The 22581-nt window shown below is 39.8% G+C and overlaps 1 protein-coding gene across 2 annotated transcripts; it reads left to right on the top strand.

The window, feature by feature from the left end:
* dazap1 (DAZ associated protein 1) lies at nucleotides 1-22176 on the top strand. 2 transcript variants are annotated; one of them, XM_022192548.2, is made up of 13 exons: nucleotides 1-140; nucleotides 1321-1361; nucleotides 3245-3411; nucleotides 3900-3965; nucleotides 5172-5279; nucleotides 5505-5553; nucleotides 11476-11558; nucleotides 14815-14962; nucleotides 15206-15238; nucleotides 15859-16008; nucleotides 16814-16978; nucleotides 19503-19595; nucleotides 21257-22176. In XM_022192548.2, exons 1-13 carry the CDS (start codon nucleotides 109-111, stop codon nucleotides 21427-21429), a joined length of 1308 nt encoding a protein of 435 aa, XP_022048240.1. In that variant the 5' UTR covers nucleotides 1-108; the 3' UTR covers nucleotides 21430-22176. The 2 variants fall into 2 exon arrangements, with proteins under 2 accessions (XP_022048240.1, XP_022048242.1); XM_022192550.2 differs by lacking the exon at nucleotides 19503-19595.
* The last annotated feature ends 405 nt before the right edge of the window (nucleotides 22177-22581 follow it).

The raw sequence follows: 22581 nt of genomic DNA, 5'->3' as shown, positions 1-22581 counted from the left end.
TTTGAACCAAAAAGCGGAGTGACCTTCCTCCGCTCTCAGTCTGAGAGGGGCAGCACTGAAGCAAGAAGCCGGTCACAGCTCCTATAATCCCCCGCTTTAGCCTCAGAAATGAACAACAACTTAGTCGGTGATGAAGTCGGGTAAGACACCTTCCAGTGTGTGCACAAGAAACTGCATATTGTACTGTAAGTTATAGTTAGCGCGCTGTGTTGTCAAGCTGTCATTTCACAGCTAACGTTAGCTAGGAAGCTAAGCTAGCCTTAGTAACTTAGCGAGATCGCTAGCCTGAGGAAAGACGGCCAAAAAGTAAAACTAGTCTTCAAAGTAGCTCAGTTCTTGGTGTTATGACTTGTGGTGAAATAGACCTTGTTTGTTTGGAGTGCTGCCACTTTGCTTGTCAAGGGTGCTTATTAAAGTGTAGTTACTTATTTCAGTGTTGTTTCCAGTTAGCTCGAAGCAGCTGAGCTAGTTGAGCTAACGCTTGCCAGCGAAGCGAAAGTCTGCTGCTCTTGACTTCGCCAATGCGAGGACATTTAGCGGGCACTGCTGGAGGATGGAGCATCCTCGTCTGCATCAAGCCTTCACTTCTGTTACAGACACTATATTTATCACTGATATGTTTCAGCAGTAATCTTAATCAAACAATAATGAACTCGCTAGCTGGTTTGATGGTAGTAGCGTGTAAACTGCCGTTAAACTTCCAGCAGTGCAGCCAGCATCCGAGTTCACTGGTCCGCATGCAGGGAGCCGAGCAGCCGCTCCGCTCCGACAGCAAAATCTTCTGGGTTTCAGCGATGAATGCTGGTGGACAGAGACTGCCGTGGTTTCTGGAGTCAGCCTGTGTTAGCTTGCTAGACGCCATGGCTCTGTCCCGGGGTAACTTACGTGGCAGGAGGTTCATAAAAAGACCTTTATTGTCGAGGCCATTGCATTTACTGTTAGGACACCAAAATGACATCCACCGCGACAACTGGACCTCAACATAGGACTCATTCAACACGAGCTTTACCTGGATCTGTGTGTTTTAAGCCTTATACTGCACCAGCTTTAGTAGCAGGGTTGCCTCATGTTGTGTAATATCTTTGTGCATGGCTGTTTAGTCAGCTGTGCCTCAAATACTGGGCTTTCAATCCTCTGCACTAAACACTTTGGTGTTTTTTTTTAGTCTTTTAAGGCCTCTGAGGGGGCGAATTTTGCGTGTATTTTATTTATTTGTTTAATTATACATTTAAGACTTTGTGCTGCTGCTTTAGGGATTATCATTTACTCTGACTTCCAAGTGATGATCAGTGCTAACTTGAGGGTAACCTCTACTTTCAGGAAACTTTTTGTGGGTGGATTGGACTGGAGTACCACACAAGGTAAGTCGTACTATTTAACTTGTCAAGGCTCAGTCGCATAATGTATTCAGTGTTTTTAAATAATCTAAATTTGTCTGGTTACACTGTGTGTTGATGCTGCAAGCCTGCCTGTCAGACATGAGGTTCCTGTTGGTAGCTTGTTGGAAGTATTGCAAACTATAAACCTTAAAGATTGTCTTGTCACAAGTGGCTAGTACTACACAGGATAAATCCAAGTGGTGTCGTTATAATAAAGTCGTATTTATTTGTGTTTTGTGAGAGTGAATTTCATATGTTCATTAAAATATGGTGGTGGTTTGATATAATCTTTGACAGCAGTTGTCATTAACATGGCTATGATGGTCAGTCAGTCAAAGATAGTGTTAGTAGTTTATCTTTGGAACCACTAATGGTTAAGTCATCAATGGTTAATTGATCATTTTTTGCAACAAGTATTTGGAAACAACTGGACTTTGTATAATTAAACATTTATATTCAATATTATAAGTGCTGCTTTGGTGTCTATACCAAAATTTGGGTAACATATTTTCAACAGTAAAATTTTGCTTAGTCTCTGGCTAGAGGTAACTTACAGAAGATAATATTTTACTTTACCGTGCTGGCACAGCAACCATATTGACAGGTAATTATAGGTTATGACAATATTGATCTAGTGACATCATAATGTGGCATCAGGTGGACAGCATAATAATGATATATTATGAATAATAAAGTTATTATCAATAGTAATAGTCACTGGATCTTTACATATGAAGTCACAGTTTAAGTACTAAAAATAGTGATGTTTAAATGTCACTGTTGGTTTATGTGCACTGTCACCTGCAAATAAAGGGAATCATTAAAGGTTACAGAAACACCTTAAAACTTGGTACTATACCCTTGCAGGACGTACCTCTTCATTGCAGCTTAACTCGAATGTCTTTATCGAGTCTGTAGTCTTCATGTTTTTTGAGAAAATATGTTAGATAACTAAATGTCTTCCAGTCTTTGTCGAGGATCAGCTACTTCCAGCTAGGTGTCTTGTGTTTGATTTTGTCATTGTGATTTTTCAGAACTTTTCTCTTTTCACAATTTGTTATAATTGATGATCCGTTGTAAATTGCAAACACTGGTGGTGGAGTAAACCGTCTACGTTACATCTGTGTTTACACTGCCAACCCAGAGATGCTCTAGTTTGTTTAAAGCTCTTCACTAACTCATGCTTGGTTGGCTATTGTGTAACTTTGTACGAGTGCTTGTCTGTGTTAACAGCACTGTTAACATTAGGATCTGAACCACGGCGCTGCCTAACTCAGAGCTTGTTTCTGCGGTGATGCCCCAGGGCTTCTCAGCAATGAGAAAAGCAATTACGATAACTCTCTCCAGTGTGACTCCTTATTTGTTCAAACTTGCTTGCCTTGCCTCTGTGGGCGTGTGCAGGCATTACAGTTGTTGGTTGTACGTTTGGTTATATGCAAGATGACAGTGGGTCATTGCTCTTTGGCCCTGTCGGAGGTTTCATTTTACGACTCATAGTAATTTTATGCTTTCATATAAATGGTACAATCCTTCGTATTCTGCCATAACACCATATCAAGGTCACTGAATAACTTTTAGAGTTCTCTGTGTACTGCTATGGAGTGGTGCTTGTGTTTTTTCTGTCCACACCTGTTTTGGTCCCGGTTACAGTTTTAGAGCAGTTTGAAGTGCTGAAGATATTTTCATAGTATCATTTATCATAATGAAAGCATGAGATATATAAATCCTGACGACACGTCTTTGTGTTTAGTAGGGAAACCGACCTGAGTAGAATCTTTCTCGTTTGCAGTGTTGCCGTATGGTTCTGTGCTTAATTTTGAGGAGCTCCACTGTTACGTCTTTGTTTTCTTTCTGTCTTTTTTCAGAGACACTGAGAAACTACTTCTCACAGTATGGGGAAGTAGTAGATTGTGTCATCATGAAGGACAAAACTACAAATCAGTCGCGAGGCTTCGGCTTTGTTAAGTTCAAAGACCCCAATTGTGTACGGACAGTGCTGGAGACAAAGCCACATAATCTTGATGGAAGAAATGTGAGTATTTCAAATCAAAGGAGCCGATTGTTATATCAGCTCGAGTAATCTTCCTGCGCTTTGTGTGAACAATGTGAAAAACTTCAAATTGTATTTCATCATCCGCAGCAGTTAGAAGTTATTTGAGGGGAAGGACAGTTTTTCTTTTGTTGTACATGCCTGAAGCCAGTATGACAAATGATGCTTTTTTTTCGGACTGACATTTGTTTGCCCAACAAGACTTACCTGTTCAAAGTCAAATTAACAAAACTGGCACTTAAAATTTGTTTTCTGTGAGATGACAGAGTAGAAATAAAGCCTTATAATCTAGCTTTCCCCGTGCTCAAAGTCTTATGATATTGTATTGGCCACATAATTACGTTACCGTCAGTACATGTGCTGCATTGTTATGAGGAAAACCAATTTACTGTGATAGATTCAACGAAGAACGTTTGAAGGTGCCTTTATTTGAGGCCAATGTCAAACGTTTTCTTTCTCTTTGCTGTCAGATTGACCCGAAGCCATGCACTCCCAGAGGAATGCAACCTGAAAAGTCTCGAACCAAGGAGGGCTGGGTAAGAGGAATCTGTTTTCTACTGGGGAGACTAGGCTGGGTGTTTCTGCTGGAATAAGGCTCAGGCCGTCAGTCTCTTCTTGAGGTTGGGCTGCTCTCTTTTGATGGGCTGTTAGGAGACCTTGAGCTTCATTTGTAAAAACACTCTGACTTTGACCTAAATGTTTGGGTATTGTTTTCCTTCAGAGATTTGTATATTATTTAAGAGATGTGTACAGCCTTCATACCACCAGGAATGATAGAAATTAGTCTGGGAGTTTGATAATTCACAAAACACATTAAAGAATCTGTGATTTCTTTTGACCTCTATTTGTGACCGAGGGACTGCAACAATATCAGCAGCTTTCACTTATGTGGGACTGACATATAATAAGGTCAGATTTTCCTAGATATGACAAAAATATCTGATGAAGATGCCTTTGTCACCACACAGACTAGATATTGTAATTACAATAGCATGTTTGCATCACCATTTCTGAATGTAAAATGTGTTTTTTAGCCTTTTTGTGGGAAATGTATTGTTCTTGTAACTGTCCTCCCTCACTGAGTTAAACTGAGAAAACAAAAGAAGGTTTGAAGATGAGTTAGCTGCTGTGGTGCATAGAATTGCTTTCAGCGCTGAGTTTTCTGAAAGGCGGAAATCTCTGCTCCAACTTGGGTAATTTATGGGTCGATCAACATTGCTATCAAACACCTGCAGACCTATTATAGTCATTATGTCCCTTTGGGCAGCAGAGGCTTTAGCTCACACGTTTTTGCTGTCAATAAAATAATTTTGTAAGTCACATGTTTGGCTGTAAGCAGACTCTGTGTGTCAGAAGCTTTTATAAATGAGGCCTTTTGCCTACTACTGGAACACTTTTCACTGATTTTAAGTCATGTAGCTGATGCTGATTTAACTAAGAAAACAGAAGATGTAATTGTTAAAAATCGTTGTTGTTGTAAGCAGCCTCTTGCCTTAACGGCGTGAGCACAGTGCACAGAAACGATGAAATGCTTAGTGGTTGAGAGTAAGTGAAGAAGCCGTGTTCTCTGATCTGTGGAGACTAGTGTTTGCATTGACATGACATGTTAAGAATTATACCCCAGGGCAAGAGGAGAACCTAATTTCTTCTGCACTGTCTGAATAGATGATGGCTAACTGGCCCCTTCCCAGAGTGATCCTTTAACAGACATTGAAATCCATACACTCCCTGTTTTTTTTCAGAAGGGCAGCAAAGCCGATAGCAATAAATCAAAGAAGATATTTGTAGGTGGAATCCCCCATAACTGCGGCGAGCCTGAACTCAGGGACTATTTCAATAGATTCGGAGTGGTGAGTATTGCCAAGTTCTTAATGCAAGTCAGTTGATATTGTCATTAAGACTGCTTTAATGGATGTGACATTGAACAGGGTCAATACTACAACATAAAGATTTAGTGGGATGGGATAGGACAATTAATTATTTGTCCAAATTGAGGCAGACTATTTAATTGGAATAAGAAGGGACCCTGCCTGGTTTTCTAAATGGAGCCACTGTTTCCCTTTGTCCCATTCAAGGTCACAGAGGTGGTAATGATCTATGATGCGGAGAAGCAGAGGCCCCGAGGTAAAAGCTGATCCTGTTTTTTTCTCCCCTCTCCATACCTTACCATCTTAAATCTCATGACAAACTATTCTGGCCCAAAGAGAAAAAGCTCATTCTGCTCCAGATATGTAATTCAGTTAAAACACTGTAACCCATAACAGGACTTTTGTTTGTGATAAATACACACAATAAAACAAAATGCATGTGTCATTATATGACACCCATACAAGGTCACTAAAGTGTATAAAAAACGGAAATTTAAATGCATTCAAAATGACCTTCGGTTTATATAAAAGGTATTGTTAAATGTAATTTTCCCACAAAACACAGCATAAATAGATTTTTTAGAGCTACATCTCAGCATGTATTACATGGTCACAGCTGGAAACTGTAAATGTTTTTAAGAAACAAGGCCTTGATTTGTATCATCCCTTTTAGCATTGTAGGGCTGCATGAGTTGAATGGACATATTTCTGCTTGGGTAAATGTATTGTTTAGCATTGTAGCAAGGAAATGCATAAAAATAGAAGCCTTTAGCTGAGGATATTGGCTAAAACACTGAGTGGTCTTCACCTCAGACGGTCTTCACCAGGATGTAAATGTTAGTCATGGTCATTCTGAAGGGCACCTTAAGGTTCTCTGGACTTGCCATGGTTCTTTATCAGTTTTTTCTTCTAAATTATATTGTTTTGTGTACAGAGGATTGAAGTCGGAGTAGCTGGGATTCAGCATTTATTAGCCCAGTTAATGATGCACGTAACAGTCCACTAGCATCTAACGTATTAAAGATTTTTATAAGACAGGCTTCAAAAATAGTCATGTACCCACATGTACATTTAAAGGGTCTTCCCGTCATGTAATTATTCATCGTGTTCATATTCACTACTAGGAGACCCCTTCTAGTGCAGAATATAGGAGACAAAATTACACTTTATGTGAATTTGCAGCTGATTAAGTTTCAGGACTCTAAAAACATCAAATATCTCCCAAAGTATACACACGTGGACAAAATTGTTGGTACCCCTCAGTTAAAGAAGGAAAAACCCACAATTCTCACTGAAATCACTTGAAACTCACAAAAGTAACAATAAATAAAAATTTATTGAAAATTAAATAATCAAAATCAGCCATCACTTTTGAATTGTTGATTAACATAATTATTTAAAAAAAACAAACTAATGAAATAGGGCTGGACAAAAATGATGGTACCCATAACTTAATATTTTGTTGCACAACCTTTTGAGGCAATCACTGCAATTAAACGATTTCTGTATTTGTCAATGAGCGTTCTGCAGCTGTCAACAGGTATTTTGGCCCACTCCTCATGAGCAAACAGCTCCAGTTGTCTCAGGTTTGATGGGTGTCTTCTCCAAATGGCATGTTTCAGCTCCTTCCACATATGTTCAATGGGATTCAGATCTGGGCTCATAGAAGGCCACTTTAGAATAGTCCAACGCTTTTCTCTCAGCCATTCTTGGGTGTTTTTGGCTGTGTGTTTTGGATCGTTGTCCTGTTGGAAGACCCATGACCTGCGACTGAGACCAAGCTTTCTGACACTAGGCAGCACATTTCTCTCCAGAATGCCTTGATAGTCTTCAGATTTCATGGTACCTTGCACACTTTCAAGACACCCTGTGCCAGATGCAGCAAAGCAGCCCCAAAACATTACTGAGCCTCCTCCATGTTTCACCGTAGGGACAGTGTTCTTTTCTTCGTATGCTTGGTTTTTGAGTCTATGAACATAGAGTTGATGTGCCTTACCAAAAAGCTCCAGTTTGGTCTCATCTGTCCAAAGGACATTCTCCCAGAAGCTTTGTGGCTTGTCAACATGCATTTTTGCAAATTCCAGTCTGGCTTTTTTATGAGTTTTTTTCAGCAGTGGTGTCCTCCTTGGTCGTCTCCCATGAAGTCCACTTTGGCTCAAACAACGACGAATGGTGCGATCTGACACTGATGTACCTTGGCCTTGGAGTTCACCTTTAATTTCTTTGGAGGTTGCTCTGGGCTCTTTGGATACAATTCCAACGATCCGTCTCTTCAATTTGTCATCAATTTTCCTCTTGCGGCCACGTCCAGGGAGGTTGGCTACTGTCCCGTGGGTCTTGAACTTCTGAATAATATGAGCCACTGTTGTCACAGGAACTTCAAGCTGTTTAGAGATGGTCTTATAGCCTTTACCTTTAAGATGTTTGTCTATCATTTTTTTTCGGATGTCCTGGGACAATTCTCTCCTTCGCTTTCTGTTGTCCATGTTCAGTGTGGTACACACCTTTTCACCAAACAGCAGGGTGACTACTTGTCTCCCTTTAAATAGGCAGACTGACTGATTATGAGTTTGGAAACACCTGTGATGTCAATTAAATGACACACCTGAGTTAATCATGTCACTCTGGTCAAATGGTTTTCAATCTTTTATAGAGGTACCATCATTTTTGTCCAGGCCTGTTTCATTAGTTTGTTTTTTTAAATAATTATGTTAATCAACAATTCAAAAGTAATGGCTGTTTTTGATTATTTAATTTTCAATAAATTTTTATTTATTGTTACTTTTGTGAGTTTCAAGTGATTTCAGTGAGAATTGTAGGTTTTTCCTTCTTTAACTGAGGGGTACCAACAATTTTGTCCACGTGTGTATATCTGTTTTGTGAATCACTATGCAACTGTTTGTGAAAGGATCTCTTCATAGTGTGTCCAAACAGGAGGAATAAACACAATAAGCAAAACTGTTTTAACGTTTAATTGTTTATTTTTTAACGACAGACTTGAAAAAGCCTATGAGCCTATCCTGTATAGGACAAATCCACCCTAAAACTAATAGTGACATTAGCTTATGAACTATCAGACATTAGTAGCTCATTTCTGCTGTTTTTGTTTCCACTACAATGGATAATTAGTCAGAATTCAACATGATCTCAGACTGTTTCCAGAGAGAGCAGTTACAATGATGCTATAGTTTTGAATATAATAAATGCATCAGTTATTGTTAGATCTTTAAAATGTTTATCACAGTTTTGCAACTTTAGTAGATGTATTCAATCTCTAATACATTTTTGCCATGTTTTCTTGAAAAGTAACTTGAAAGATTCATCAATAAACCATTTTTTTTAATCAACTAATCAATCTCCTTGATGACATCTGACAAAAAGAAAATTCAAGCAATTTAATCCATCACTGTTGAAAGAGAAAAACTCAGTGTGAGAAGTTAGGATGCAAATTTCCACTCAGTGTAGCCTTAATAAAGCAGAATCAGATTTAGCTACAGGAAACATGATGTATCTCTCTAAAATTTTCTGAAGAAGAAGTTCCTGCAGTTAATTGGAAAGTTATTAAAAGGCCATCTGGGGAGGAAACCACTAACTGAAAAGGATCCAGGTTGCAGGAAAGTAGGTGCTCCAAAAAATGCAGTACTTAATCACTCCATGCTACTGGCGTATTGAGAACAGTTCGAGTGTCTTAGGGCAGACTTGTCCTTCAAAGAGGCTGGTTGCAGCCCAAAATGTTGCAGATGAATATAGGTTTGTTATCATGAGAACAATGGAATGGATTTTAACAGGCTTTAGGTCCTTTGACACTTCAGAACTATCTGTAACCTATTTCCTGACTACAGTAATGATGGACTTTTATGCTTGTCCAGTTCAGTAATGCATCATGAGTTTATGACATGTGTCGACACTTTTAGCATGGATGGCCTCACTGGGAATCGGACCCGTGCCACTTTCAGTGTCGGTGTCAGACTCTCTCCACTGATTTACAGTCACAGCTGTTTCATCTGCATTTGTCCTACATAGGAGTGATGCAGCGGCCACTGACCCACAACATGCCTTACTGCCTCACACCCATATTCATTCTCTGTTGGGAAAAACACAGAATAGTTTGTCATTGGAATTTAACATGATGTATTGCACCAGTAACAGTCATTACATAATCTTTAATGGTATAAACAGTTTCTTTTACTAAAACCATTAGATGTTTAACATTGGAATAAGTTTTCTTTACCTTGATTTAGCTGTAACTGATACATGTATCTTAAATGGCATAGTATGTGTTTTCCCATATGTAGAAAGTTAAGTATTTTTGTAAGTAAGCCCTTTCTACTTTTCTTTCTTCTGTCCCCCTTTTCCTTGTGAATGGTTTGAATGTGATTAACGGTGTCTCTTAAGATTTGTCTTTTCTCCTTTAGGTTACTGTGCATTGACAGGTAGCACAGAGGTACAGGCCAAATGTAAAAACACCAAAATGTCTTACTCTGTCAAAATGGGGTGTACATGAAGCTGCATCAGTGTGTCAGCTGGATAAAGATTACAGATTGTCTGAAATTACAGAGAAATGCCTGGTTGAAGCTTTCCCTCCAGGTAATTTGGGTAGCTATATATGTTAGGAGCAGTTAGTCTTCAATTGTCTTTAATGTGTAGCATTTTGTGATGGAAAATAAGCACCTGACATCCTCTGAGTAGTGGTTGTTTCTAAAATTCAAGATGAAATCTTAAAAAAATCCTGCCCCGTGAAGTTAAAGCCCTGTCTTACAGAAAATGAGTTATGTGATCAGATCATTCTTGCGCTGTATTATTTGGCTTGTAAATTATTACCAAGTTGTGAAAAATGGCCATCTTGTCCCACAGTACGTGGTGACCAACATTCAGAAACCCAGATATTCAATAAATGTTAGATATTTACAGTCATAGAAAAGTTAGAAAACAACGTATTGCATGTTTGAGCCCAGATCATTTTAGAAAATTTTGCTTGTTGCTAATAGATTTTCTATTGTTTGACTAATCAATCATTAAAATCATTATTTCGTGTCGTGATCTGAGTGAAGTTGATCACTGACATTTGATTTGACTAACCAGTCCTTTACAATTTCACTTTGAGTGTAACCAAGACATGTCGAACTTCTCAATGTGCCAACGTGGTTTCAAATTTAGGTTAGGGACGGGTCATTGACAGATGTTATTAATAGCATTAGATCATGAGGCTTGGGAATGTTTGGCAGGGTACAGGAGGTCTCTAAAATCTCGGTTGTCTCGTAGGACATTTAATTGGATTCAGGTTAGGTCCCCAAGTAGAGATGTGCACACAACCCAATTCTGCCACAGCGGAAAGTTAATCAGATTGAAAGTAGATCACTGCGGCACGCAGCAGCTTGGTAGCGTTCTAAACAGTTGTGTTTGATAGTGCAGAGTGTTAAAAAGTTTTATGAACAGTTGGTGTGGTCAAAAAGGTGTTAGACTTTGGACTGTATTGTCGCTGATGCACTTGGTGTATTCCCTCTCTTGAGAAAAATTAGCAACTCTTGAGTTTGGGAACACTTATGGCCTATATCTTTGTGTTACTGTTGTGAGCAATATTTTAATTGTCCATTTTAGGCTTATCCTGGCTGACTCAAAAGTAAAATACTGAATTTGGGAAAGCTTGGAGAAAGCTTTAGGCATTCTACAGTTTGTGTTTCTCCATATTTTTGTGATGCATTAACAATGGCTGCTGCGAGTGTGTGCTCCACAGCATTATACCAAGGGACAGATCAAGGTGGGGTTTGGATGAAACAGCATGAAGTAACAAAATGTAATATTAGTTCAATTGGCATCCATCAGCTACATGTTCAGTCTTGTCAGAGCGTGGAAAATGGACTTAACTGATTTTCTATGTGACATTTCACATTAAATCAAGTGCTACACCTGTCATCATTCATGTTTAACAGTTAAGCAGTCCATTATTGTTATCTTCACCCAAATATTTCTCTGCACACTAAAGAGAAAAGTTTCCTTCAATCCCCCAGGCGTTAGTCTTGGATTTGTGTTGTTCTCCAAGTCTGCGACATCATCCGAACCCCAGGAGCCTCTTGCTCAGTCTTGACGGATCCTCACTCTGCTGAAGCCCAATACTGTTCTTCATCTTGTGTTGTCACAACCCCCCTGCTACCTTGATTCACTCTTGGTCGTTGGCTAGGTTTTGGATTTATTACTTTCGAGGCCGAACAATCAGTGGACCAGGCTGTCAACATGCATTTTCACGACATCATGGGCAAAAAAGTGTGTAGTTGTAGTTTTATTTTACCCTTAAGACCAAACAAAGGCTTGGGCGATGCAGTGAGAACTACACTATGATGCTGTTTAATTGCTTAAATGTTAGTTTCTGGCGGCTTCCCATTAGTGAATCCAGCATCATACGCAGCACAAATTCAGCTTTTAACATCTTACAATAATCAGACTACTAACTTGATTTACTTGTCTTCATTTATTAATCACACGACACACTCCTGTCACACCTTTGCTTTCATAGTTTCTAAATGCACTCATCCTGCACTTGCTGTTATATTACGGTTTCAATTGTCGCCCAAGGCTTTGTTTAAACTGACCACTCCTTTAGGATGCCTGAAGTGTGTTAGATTGTACTCAGTAAATGAAAACTATTGTATTGTCTGGTTTGCAATGTGCTTAAAAATTGAAAACTGTTTGCAAAATATAGAAAAAAGATTTGAATCGGAATTTTACTGAACATAAATCACCTAAAGGATTGGTCCAATCAGTTCTGTTTTTTTTGTTTTCGGATGTTTTGTTGGCAGGTCACTTACACGTCAACATGTTTTGTTTTATTTCTTTGTTTTTTTTTTCCCTTTTGAAACGTTAAAGAAAAAGCTCAACTCAGTGACCTCAGTTGAAGAATCTCCATACTGTGTCTGTCAGCTCTCTAAACAACAAATGAAAGTCTGTCTAAATTCTGCTCAGGATGAGACTAGAGACACACAGTGATATTTGCATATCACTTCTTAGTGTTTGCTTTAACTCAGTGGGCGTACCAGATGGATGGGGTTTACTGCATAAAGTCAGTTCAGACAGTGTCAGGTAAGCTGTCCATCCAGGAAAAAACAGTAAAGTCACTTTGGTGTAGTATCGAGGCATGCTTTCTAACCTCCTAGCGTGCCTTCTATTGCACCATTGTATTTAACAAACACCACCCACCTGGCACCTCTGGTGAATAAAACCAACGAAAAACAAAATGCAAATTCTACTTGGTACATTTGTGGCTAGGATGGGTCGTAACTCTTTTGTTCTGAAGGCGCTTTAAAAACTGTGATTCATTAGCAAGGCTCCCCTCCTCCCCAAAAGAGTCAGTTTGTGTTTAGCAGATTTAAAACCACGCTGCGGATAGATTAAAGGAGACACAGCCTCCCTCTTGCCTTCCAATCAGACAGTTGTTAGTTGTGGGCTGGAGAAAATGATCAAAGTCAAACATAGTAGAGCTACATCCACTCAGTCATATCATATCATCACACGTATCCTGTTTCTGTCCTTGATCTTTGCATGACTGCATGCGTGGTTGAAGTATTTGAAGGTCAGTCTGCGATACTCGACACACAAAAGACTTCTGTGCATTTTGTGGCACTTCAGTGAGATTTTTAAGTGGTATAGACAAGGCTCTGCTAATTTTTGAGATAGATACCTCAGTGTTTCCTTACTTGGATGTTTTTCGCGACGAACCTTGACTTTAATGCAAGTAATTGGTTCGTTGTGTATTTTGGAGGCTTTTTGTGCTTTTGGTTTAGAGTGGACAGTGATGTGCGTTTGGGAAATGATGTGCGACAAAGGCCCCGGGTGGAATTGTTGCAGTTTGCTGTCAGCACCTTAAAGCAGCTGATTAACAGGGCGCTGTCTTTCTTTTTATCCTTAACAAGCCACAAATCAAATGATGTTATTCCCTGCCAATTATGCTTCTCCAGAAAATACCTGCCAAGGAGCTCTTTTTGTTCCGATCAGGGAATATAAAGGCTTTCCTGAACTGGATGTCTTCTTTATTATTCAAAGATAAGAATAGTAACAGATTTTTATTCAAATTATTACATTAATATGATGAGCCAAATCCCATTGCCTTGGTAAATGATTCAGCCCAACCTGTATACTCTCCAGTGGTACCTGCTCCCCTTGACTTTGCCCTCGTTTCCAGCAGGAATCAAGGCTCGACTTAATCCATTGTTCTTGACTTGACATTACCTTACGCTGGGACTTGAGGGAGGCTGGGACATATGAGTTACAAAATTAGAAATTGGAGCACATCAAACTGTGGAACAAATCCCAATTCTGCTGTTGGGGACTGTACAGAAGTCATGGTATCCATCACTCGTAGCTGTGATGCCCACGGGAGAAAGTGCTCAGGTAGCTGCCGGCGGCGGCGGGGCCACTGCCGGAAACATGTGCATGTAATTAGGTCGACAGAGAAGGAAGAGGGGAGGCTGGGGAAGGTGGTAACACCTTAAAGCGGGGAGGAATTTGCGATTCATTTTCCTCCTGCAAGGTGACCCCAATAACTCAACCCCTCAGTCTATTTCTGGTTGGCTCCCCCTTAGTCTCAGCCTGTTTCTTTGCTCTGGTTAACTGCTGGTAGCATTGCCTAGTTAGACAAGAAAGTTTTGTTTTTGGGGCACTAAATTTATATTTGATTCAAGGAAACATCAGTTAATAGCAGTGAAAAATAACAGATGCGGTAAATGAAATGTGATATAATAATTTTCTGATAATGATTGAATCAGCAGACATTTATATGTTGTAATTATTATAGAAGAAATATCTACCAAAGAACCTTGGGATCACCATTACTGGCAAATGGGGTTTTATATGTGCACTGACAAAGTGTCCTCCAGCAGGAATTTGGCATTATATTGGGTTAAAAGTATATAAGCTGCTTGATCTTAAACAAAAAATGTTTTTTCACCTTTGACACAGTATGAAGATTCAGTTTTAGATTGACTGAAAAGACTGTTCATTTTTACTATCTGCATGTTTACTTTATATTCTGTTAGAACTGAGATACAGATTTCTCTCTACATCCATCCCCCCCCTAAAACTTATTCCAAGAAAAATAAAAATGAGATTCTTTATAAGCGTTAGCCGGAGAAAGGTAAGTCATGACCTTCCATTAGATGTCTTTATCATATATAGGGCAGTTAATGACAAAGAAAGAAAAAAATCTATGTTTCTCAGGTACATTTTAACAGGTTGCAATCTTGAAAATAGTTTCATTTACTTTTACTGTCTTGACATTGCGATTTTAAGCACTGATATTCAGGCTTAATAATTAGTACCTGAGACACATAGCTATACAGCTCTTGTGGCTACACAGTAATATTAATTTACATAGCTGCCCCACATAAATAAACATAAAGTGAAAGATTTCAAACTGGCCCAAAATGCTGAGATTAAATATCAGTGGTAGGACAGGTCTGTCTAGGTGAGGGACTTTTTAAACCTTTTGCTGGTGTTGCCAAATGTGCCCTCCTTGTCCTTTGTCCAGGTGGAAGTTAAGAAGGCCGAACCTCGTGACAGCAAAGCTCCTGGCCAGCTTGGCCCCGGCCAGTGGGCACCCAGGGGCATCTTGAGTGCAGCTAATGGTTGGACAGCACAGCCTGCCCAGGGCTGGCAACAGCCGTATGGGCCACAGGGTGAGTGGGAACATGTCCCAGAGCCAAGCGAGAGAAGCTCCCTGTTCAGAGGAAAACCATGTAGCAACTATTTAAATGTGTTAAATCCTCTGCTTAAACATTAACCTTGTGCATGTAGGTCAGCGCTTGCAGAGTCAGTGCAAGTCAGTCAGTTTCAGTATTAAACTGTGTTAAGTGAACATTTTACATTTGATGCATCAGCATTGTGCTCAGTCTCAACTTCTTTTTTCTCTCTTCCTGAAGGAGTGTGGGTGTCAACTACTGGCCAGCCCATAGGTAGGTGTTTGCCCTCCACTTGACAACACACAGGATACACCTCTGTTTTTTGGTATTTTTATGAGTGTCTTGTATGTTGTATAACTGTGAGATTGCAAATAGATGTGTCTTTGCCAAGTAATCATGTGCTTATCTTGAAATGCTTGTGTGACAGAAATGGGCTTGTGCTCAGTGTGGCCAATGGGCTGGTGACAGTTAACAGCGCATGTTATCACTGATTCATAATGGCTGAGGCGGCTGATAATTTGCTGCTTGAGACAGATGGCAGCCTTGAATGGATTCCGGCCTCCCTCTGTTATTGGTCAGGCTCGACTTCATATCACCACCTCCGGGTCAACCTGCAGCGCTCACTGCAGTGTCTGCCTTGTGTACACTCTCAAGATGCATTTAGTTTCAGATAGTGTTCTGCAACTTCAATTTTTAAGCAATTTCTTTATTAACTTGGTCTGTTAACCAGCTGTTCAGTAAGACAGTTCAAATAGGTTCAGGCCAGACACATCAGTGCTTGTACTTAATTTCATTATTAGTATTATTGCCTGTGTGATTAATTTATGTCATGTTAATTCATGTTAAATCAATACATATCCCAACAAAAATAGATGTGTTTTGTTTTGGGGCAGGTGGATATGGACCTCCATTGTCAGCAGGTCGGGGAACCCCCACACAGCCTCCATCACCCTTCAATGCATTCCTGGTCACAACCCCGGCGGGCAGCTTTGCTGCACCTCAGGGCTACCCTCAGCAGGGCTACAGCACAGCACCTCAGTTTGGTCAGTCATACTAATACACTCCCTCAATACACTTCAGACTTGTTTTGATTCTATAAAGTACTGGAAGGTAATGTGCTATGTAAGTGAGAGGAATGATGAGAATAAGACCTTTCTGAAAACTAATTTGTGATTAAGGTCTGAAATGGTTCATTCCATTTCTTGGTCAAAAAGTATTTTTGCTCTTATGTTTAGCGGTAGATGTTTTCTTTATTAGACGGCAGAATGTCTCATTAATACTTAAATTAATACTGAAAACAGTATTATTAGTTCAAGGGATTTTTTAGTAATATGAATGTGTAAATTGTGCTCTGTAATGTTTTAAAGGCAGCTTCGCTTCTGCTGTGGTCAGGGAGGAACATTCATCTTATCAGAGATGGACAGCAGGACTAGCAGACACCCAGAACTAGTGAAATGTTGTTAGGTCTATGGGGTTTATTCCTCCAGTTGTTAAATACTGTTGCAGATGCACCAAACTAACGTTGTGTAAGCCATGGGTAAAATTTCAGAAAAAACAGCAGAAAAGAAACCCAAAATAATCGAGTAAAAATGGGATGGCAGCTAATATTTTTAAAAGACCTGTTTTCATTTACACTATGCACTTTTGTGCATGTAGTACAAAACTAGAAGATTTCCAATAAAGAAATGGCTAATACCTTGTTTAATAGTGTTTTTTGTTAGAAGGTACAGGTGCCAGGAGTCCTCATGCAAACTAGGTTCATCTGGTTTATGGCCTGTGTTAGTGATAATGCAAGTCAGGGAAACTGTCTTCAGGAAAAAGTCACAGAAACTATCCTATCATCAACAGGTTACAGTTTTGGCACACCCCAAGCAGACCAGTATGCTCCACAGGTTCCACCTCCACCCACCACTCCAGGAACTGCACCGCTGGGCTTTGCTCCCGCCACCACACCAACTCAGGACTTGAGCAAAGCTCCCACTGGGCAGCCCGACTTCCCTTATAGCCAGTATGGTAAGAAAGGCATTGTGCATAAGAAAGTATGCTGCCCCTTTTCTCCACCATTTGATTTTATTCACCCCTCGGTCCTGCCCATCTCCCTGGATATTTTATTGGGTGCAACTGCAGCTCATTTATGTTCATGACTACAACTCTTAGACAAGCAGGAGCTTGCTCTTGGTGCTATTTAGCTTGAACAGCTACACATGCATACATGCTTCTTGCATACATGAACCCCTCTGGCTCTGCCATGAAGATGCTGCTGAAGTTTCACCATATCCAGGAGTCCTCAGCAGTCTTTTCTGTCAAGTGTTTCCAGCTGGGCTGTGGATTGATATAAAGATTGGTAGGTCTTGGTAGGTTTGAATTAGATCATCCTGCCTTGCAATGTTTTTTGTTTGTTTTGCATTTTATTTCATTTTGATTTTACAAGGAGTGCAGTTTTATCCTGACTGACTGTATTAGACTTTAATTTGGTTCAAATACTCCTACCTTACTAATCCGCTCTACACCTTCTTCCCCTCCTTCTCCCTGTTTATGACTTTGCTGGCTTCTTTTCCTGGTCTTGGCACGACTGCCACAGAAGAGCACCAGCATGACAATATTATGCCCATGAAACCTTATTTCTAGAAGTAGGCATGTCCAACCTGCCAAGCTACCTATCAACATTTTTCAACATGCTCATCAAATTATCACACACCGGAGCTTTGCATGCTTGTCTGCAGACTGTGACCTTTGCCCCCCTCTGCCTTGTAGATGCATACAGATGTTAGTTAGACTACTGGGCAAGTCATTATTGATTAAAGTGTCTGTAGGTTTTTCTTTCTGGTGGGTGTCTTTGTGGTGTTTGAACTGGACTGTTACTGTAGTCTAGAATTACCTTTGGCCCATGTTGGGCCAAGATAATTCCTGGTGAATCTCGACTGAGCTGATAAACTGTTGACCAAGTTTCAGTCAGCATTCAGAGACTTGAAAATGAGACATTTCTTGAAGCCACTTCAGTTCATATTTACAGAAAATTATGATTATTACTTTCCATGCTTTCCGACAATTAAGGGGTAGCTTCAGTGACGTATTCTTACTCATGCAAGTTTAAGAGCGTGAGATCATGCTGAGAGGAAGACTGAGAGATTGTGAATGCCAACCAGCATTCATGGAAAAGGAACAATACTTGTCTCCATTCAACATTCAGCCATTCAGCCATGTAAGCAAAAAGTCAGATAACAGTCAGATGTTCATTCAGAAGCTTCATCCAGTTTTTTTTTTGCTGGCTGTTATATTTGGTTTGACTTGGCTTACAGCTGCTTCAAACTGCTGAATGTACATTTACAGCAGCCATGTGATCCCTGTCTGTCATGACAGGTGTCCATCTTGTTCAGTGTTTCCTGCTTGTGCTTATCTTCCATCCAGCTTTTTGCTTTCTGTGTCCGCTGCCTGTTCAGGCTCTTAGTTCAGTTATCAGTCAGTAGAAACAACACGGCCTCGCAACAGTTTTGTGAAATGAGCAGAAAATGTGGTGCTGATGACAGTACCATGCCCGGATTATTTATGACAACAGCAGGCACCGGATGCAACGCATTTATGTGGGTGAAATTAGTAAATGGATGAGATTAGACAAATAAAATAAGTTTGATTGTGGTCAGTTGTGTTTGGCTTATGAGGAGTTCGGCAGTTTAAAAGTATAGGTTAGACTCAGGACCGATCCAGTGGTTTTGCATGTGAATTCACTAATCTTTGATTTAGAGATATTATTTAGCAATGCATAAAATATATATGAATGATTTCCACCTTTCAGGCGTGACTGTCAACTTTGATTACAGTGCACTGTAAACGTTGAATCTTACCTGACCATTTTTTGTCAAAACATCTCATTGGTTCATTCAACAACACTGTCACTTCTGAAATTTGTCAGTTGACTGCTGACCGTCACCTGCTTTTAGTGGACAAAATATTTTCCCTCGAAGTACGTCCTTGTTTGTCATTTTAGTGCTTTTTATCAACATTTAGGTGATGAAATGTCCTAAATTCCATCGCTAAGGACAATGCTCCGTGCACTCATTAAGATATTGTTTTGCACGGACAACTTTGATTTCGGTAACCAAACAAGACACACCAAAATGTAAAAAGTTCACACGGCATTAAGCTAATGTAACAGAGATTTATCCAGTACAGTGTCAATCTGAAACAAGTTTCACATCGATCCCAGTCATATTTTTGTGCTGCACTATGCAAAACCACTGGTGTTCCGTGTCATAATATTTTTCTTGGTGGGAGAACAGACTTCCCACATGACCTGCAACTTAGAATAATGCACATTTCACAAAATTTTCACGAGACCAGGCTGGCATGATAAAAGAGTCAGGTGTGCTAGCAGATAGCCCACACTCACTGAAGCGTAACGCCTCTCCAAGCCAAGTGCAGACCCAGTAAATAAGTATAAATGTACAGCTCTGTTAGCTCAGTAAGGGGGGAACTATGTAAAGTAGTCGGCCAGCAGTATCTGGGTTCAGTCAACCTGGTCTCCTCGTCTCCCTGATAGGCTTGGGTAACTACCCTCAGGACCCCTCTGCCTACGGACCAACGCGTCCTTCTCACAGTTATGGTCAGGATGAGCAGGGAGGATATAGTGCAGGTAGGTGCCAGCATCGTCTTCTCCAACCACAAAAGAAGCATTTGTTCAGTACTGTAGTGTTTATAAAGCTGCAACCTGGTTCTTTGCCTCCTTTCTTTTGCTCTTCGTTTAGTATTTTGCATGTACATTTTGCATGTACATACAAATTACTGTGTGCTCTTGTATAGTAAGACCCAGCTATTGCCTGTCTCACAGCTGAGTGGATTTGAAAGAAATTTACATTGAAATTTGGCAAACTGAGCTCTCAGCCCATCAATTCCCTCAGTGGCTGTAGCTTTACTATACCAAGACCAACCATGTCCTCATTTTTTTGTTCACTCTCTCTGTCCGCATTGCTTTGCTGATTGTAAAAGGATGATCTAATTGTCAGAAAATTTGTTCATGGTTCAGTTGTCTCTATGCATCAGCAGTCCATTCACCCGTTGTTTTTCCCCCATGTACTGTCTCCACATTATAGCTAAAGGGGTGAGAAAGGAGAGAAGATTCAAAGAAGGCCACAATACCAGTAAATTTCAATTCTCTCAGATTCTTCTGTCTGAAAGTCCTGTTGGGACCGCCCCCTGTTCTTCAGATATTTTATGAACAAAATGTGTTGTATTTTGTAATTTTCCTCATTTCTTTCTCTTTTCTCTCGTGTCTTTCCATTACAGCTGTTTATAACTTTCCCTACAACAGTATTTATTGGTAGCATTTATATCTTCACTCTTCTGTTCACTGGATGTTACCAGGGCAGGAAAATAACCAGTCACCCGGAAGAGTTTGGAAAGATCTGGCCAGCCATTTGGAAACAAACCCACCAGTCTTTTCACTTTAAAGGCCCTTTGGCTTGGACAGTGGCTGCTGAATTTTGGGTTGCACCAGCTATTTCTGCAGGCAGATTAGTTTCCTACCCTGGAAGTCACTGTGGTTCCCTCATGGGTTTGCAGGGAGATGGTGCCATCCAGTGTATTACTAGAAGAACATTATGTATGCTAGTTTAATCATTCAAGAGGATCTAGAAATTGTTTTCCTCAATGAAGCCCACTTCAAAATATTTCTTCAGTTCACCTTCCTTTTAGTTTTTGTAAATTTTAACATACAATTTTGACATGAAAGGGCTCATTGGAGAATAAAAGTAATTGAATCTGTTGGAAAAATCCACCATGAGACATTTTTTTTTAAAAAGCTGCTATTAGCAGTGCATCTTCATTTCTAGGTCTGCTTTGATGGACTTAATTCAAACTCAGTTTTATCTGTTTTGCAAAACAATAATAACATTTCAGAGTCCTTCATACAGTATGATGGAAGAAGGGAAAAGCAAACCACATTCAAGAATAATGTGTAAAATACATATGGGAAAGACATGCAGTTACACTCCTACTTGATTAATCTAGCAACACTCGCTGTGTCATTGCTCACAGAAAAAGTTGTCCAGGCTGAGTATTAAATAGATGCTGAGATAAAATGTAAAAGTTTGGAATATGAATTCAGTGTGATTATAATACCAAGTGAATGTGACATGGTTGAGGGGTAAGAGGTGGATTTTTTTAAACATAAAAACAATGTTCTAAATGAAACATTTTACTTTTACTTAAAACTGTAAGGCTCCTCTCGAAACACGACCTGGTGATTCATACAATAACCTCCTCCTCTTTGCTGATCTTTCCTGTGGTCCACCTCAGGGTACGGACAGGACCTGACAGCCTTCGGCCACAGCTTCGCAGACCCCAGCCAGCCGACGGCCTCGTACGGCGCCCCGACAGCACAGCCCGCCGCCGCTCCCCAACCCACCGCCAGCGCGTTTGGCAGAGGGCAGAACCACAACGTACAGGGCTTCCACCCATATCGGCGCTGACCACCCCTGGGCAGGGCCGCTATGTAAAGTTCAAAAACCATAACACAAAAAAAAGAAGTCAGGGAAACGTGTGTTCTTGCTATAAAAAAAAAAAGCTAAACTGGAGTTCTGGATTGTTCTTGAGGAATGTTGAATGCACACAGTTTGTGAAACAGAAACCTTTGTGATCGCAGGGATTCCAGTAAATTTAAAAGGGGTGTAAAGAAACCCAGGGTTTTTTTTCTTTTTGTTTTCTTTTTTCTTTTTTTTTTTTGCATAACTTAAGGAACATTCAGCAGAAAGAAGCTTTTATCCTCCACCCCCCAAACCCATGTTTTATAGTAGAACTCAACTACTTTGCAATAATTTTGATTGTCTGGTCAAACACTAGCACACAGACTATATGTAAAGAGACTTGCATATGAATATGTATATTTATGGTGGACACAAATGAAAACAGGGTCTCAAGTTTCCTCAGCTTTAAATTATAGGGAAAAAATGTTTTTATTTTTCATTTGGTGAATTTTGTTTACTTTCTGAGCCTTTAAAGTTTGTTTAAAATGGAGATTATGAATATATATATATTATACACAAACTGTGCAATTTTTTTAAAAAGAGAATTTTGTACTATAAATGTACACTTTGCTTGTTTTTTTATTTAAAGATGTAGACTTCCCTCAGGTGGCTGTTTTGGGTGCATTTTTTGCACTTATGCAAAAAGAAAAAAAAGGACAAATTATTACAAAAATAAATGTTTTAAGGATAAAATGCGTGTCCTTCATCTTGAGTGTGTTTACATCATGCGTTTGTGGCAGCTTCTATTCTTTCTTTTAGCAGGATTTCCAATATCTGGAAATGTCTGTTTATTGAATGAGTATTTGACTGCTGAGAAAATAGGACATTTGAGGATGTAGCCTTGATTAATACTTTGTGTGTATTTTACAGACAGAAATAGGATAATCAAGAAAACACCTGTCAGATTAATTGTTAAAAAATAGTCATTATTAGTTGCAGCTATACAGCAGTCAAGAGAACCCACCAAGGGCAGTATTGACATCAAATTGTGACTTTTCTTGTAAAATTATACAAAAATTAACTTTCAGGTTCCTCTGTTATGTGATCTAAAAATAAGCCTCCGGGGAATGCTCCCTGAAGGTCGCTGTTTTTGGGGTG

The sequence above is a fragment of the Acanthochromis polyacanthus genome, chromosome 4, assembly GCF_021347895.1.
Source record: "Acanthochromis polyacanthus isolate Apoly-LR-REF ecotype Palm Island chromosome 4, KAUST_Apoly_ChrSc, whole genome shotgun sequence".
Taxonomy (NCBI): domain Eukaryota; kingdom Metazoa; phylum Chordata; class Actinopteri; family Pomacentridae; genus Acanthochromis; species Acanthochromis polyacanthus.
Note: the sequence above shows the minus strand (reverse complement) of the source record. Positions and strands in the feature narration are given on the sequence as shown.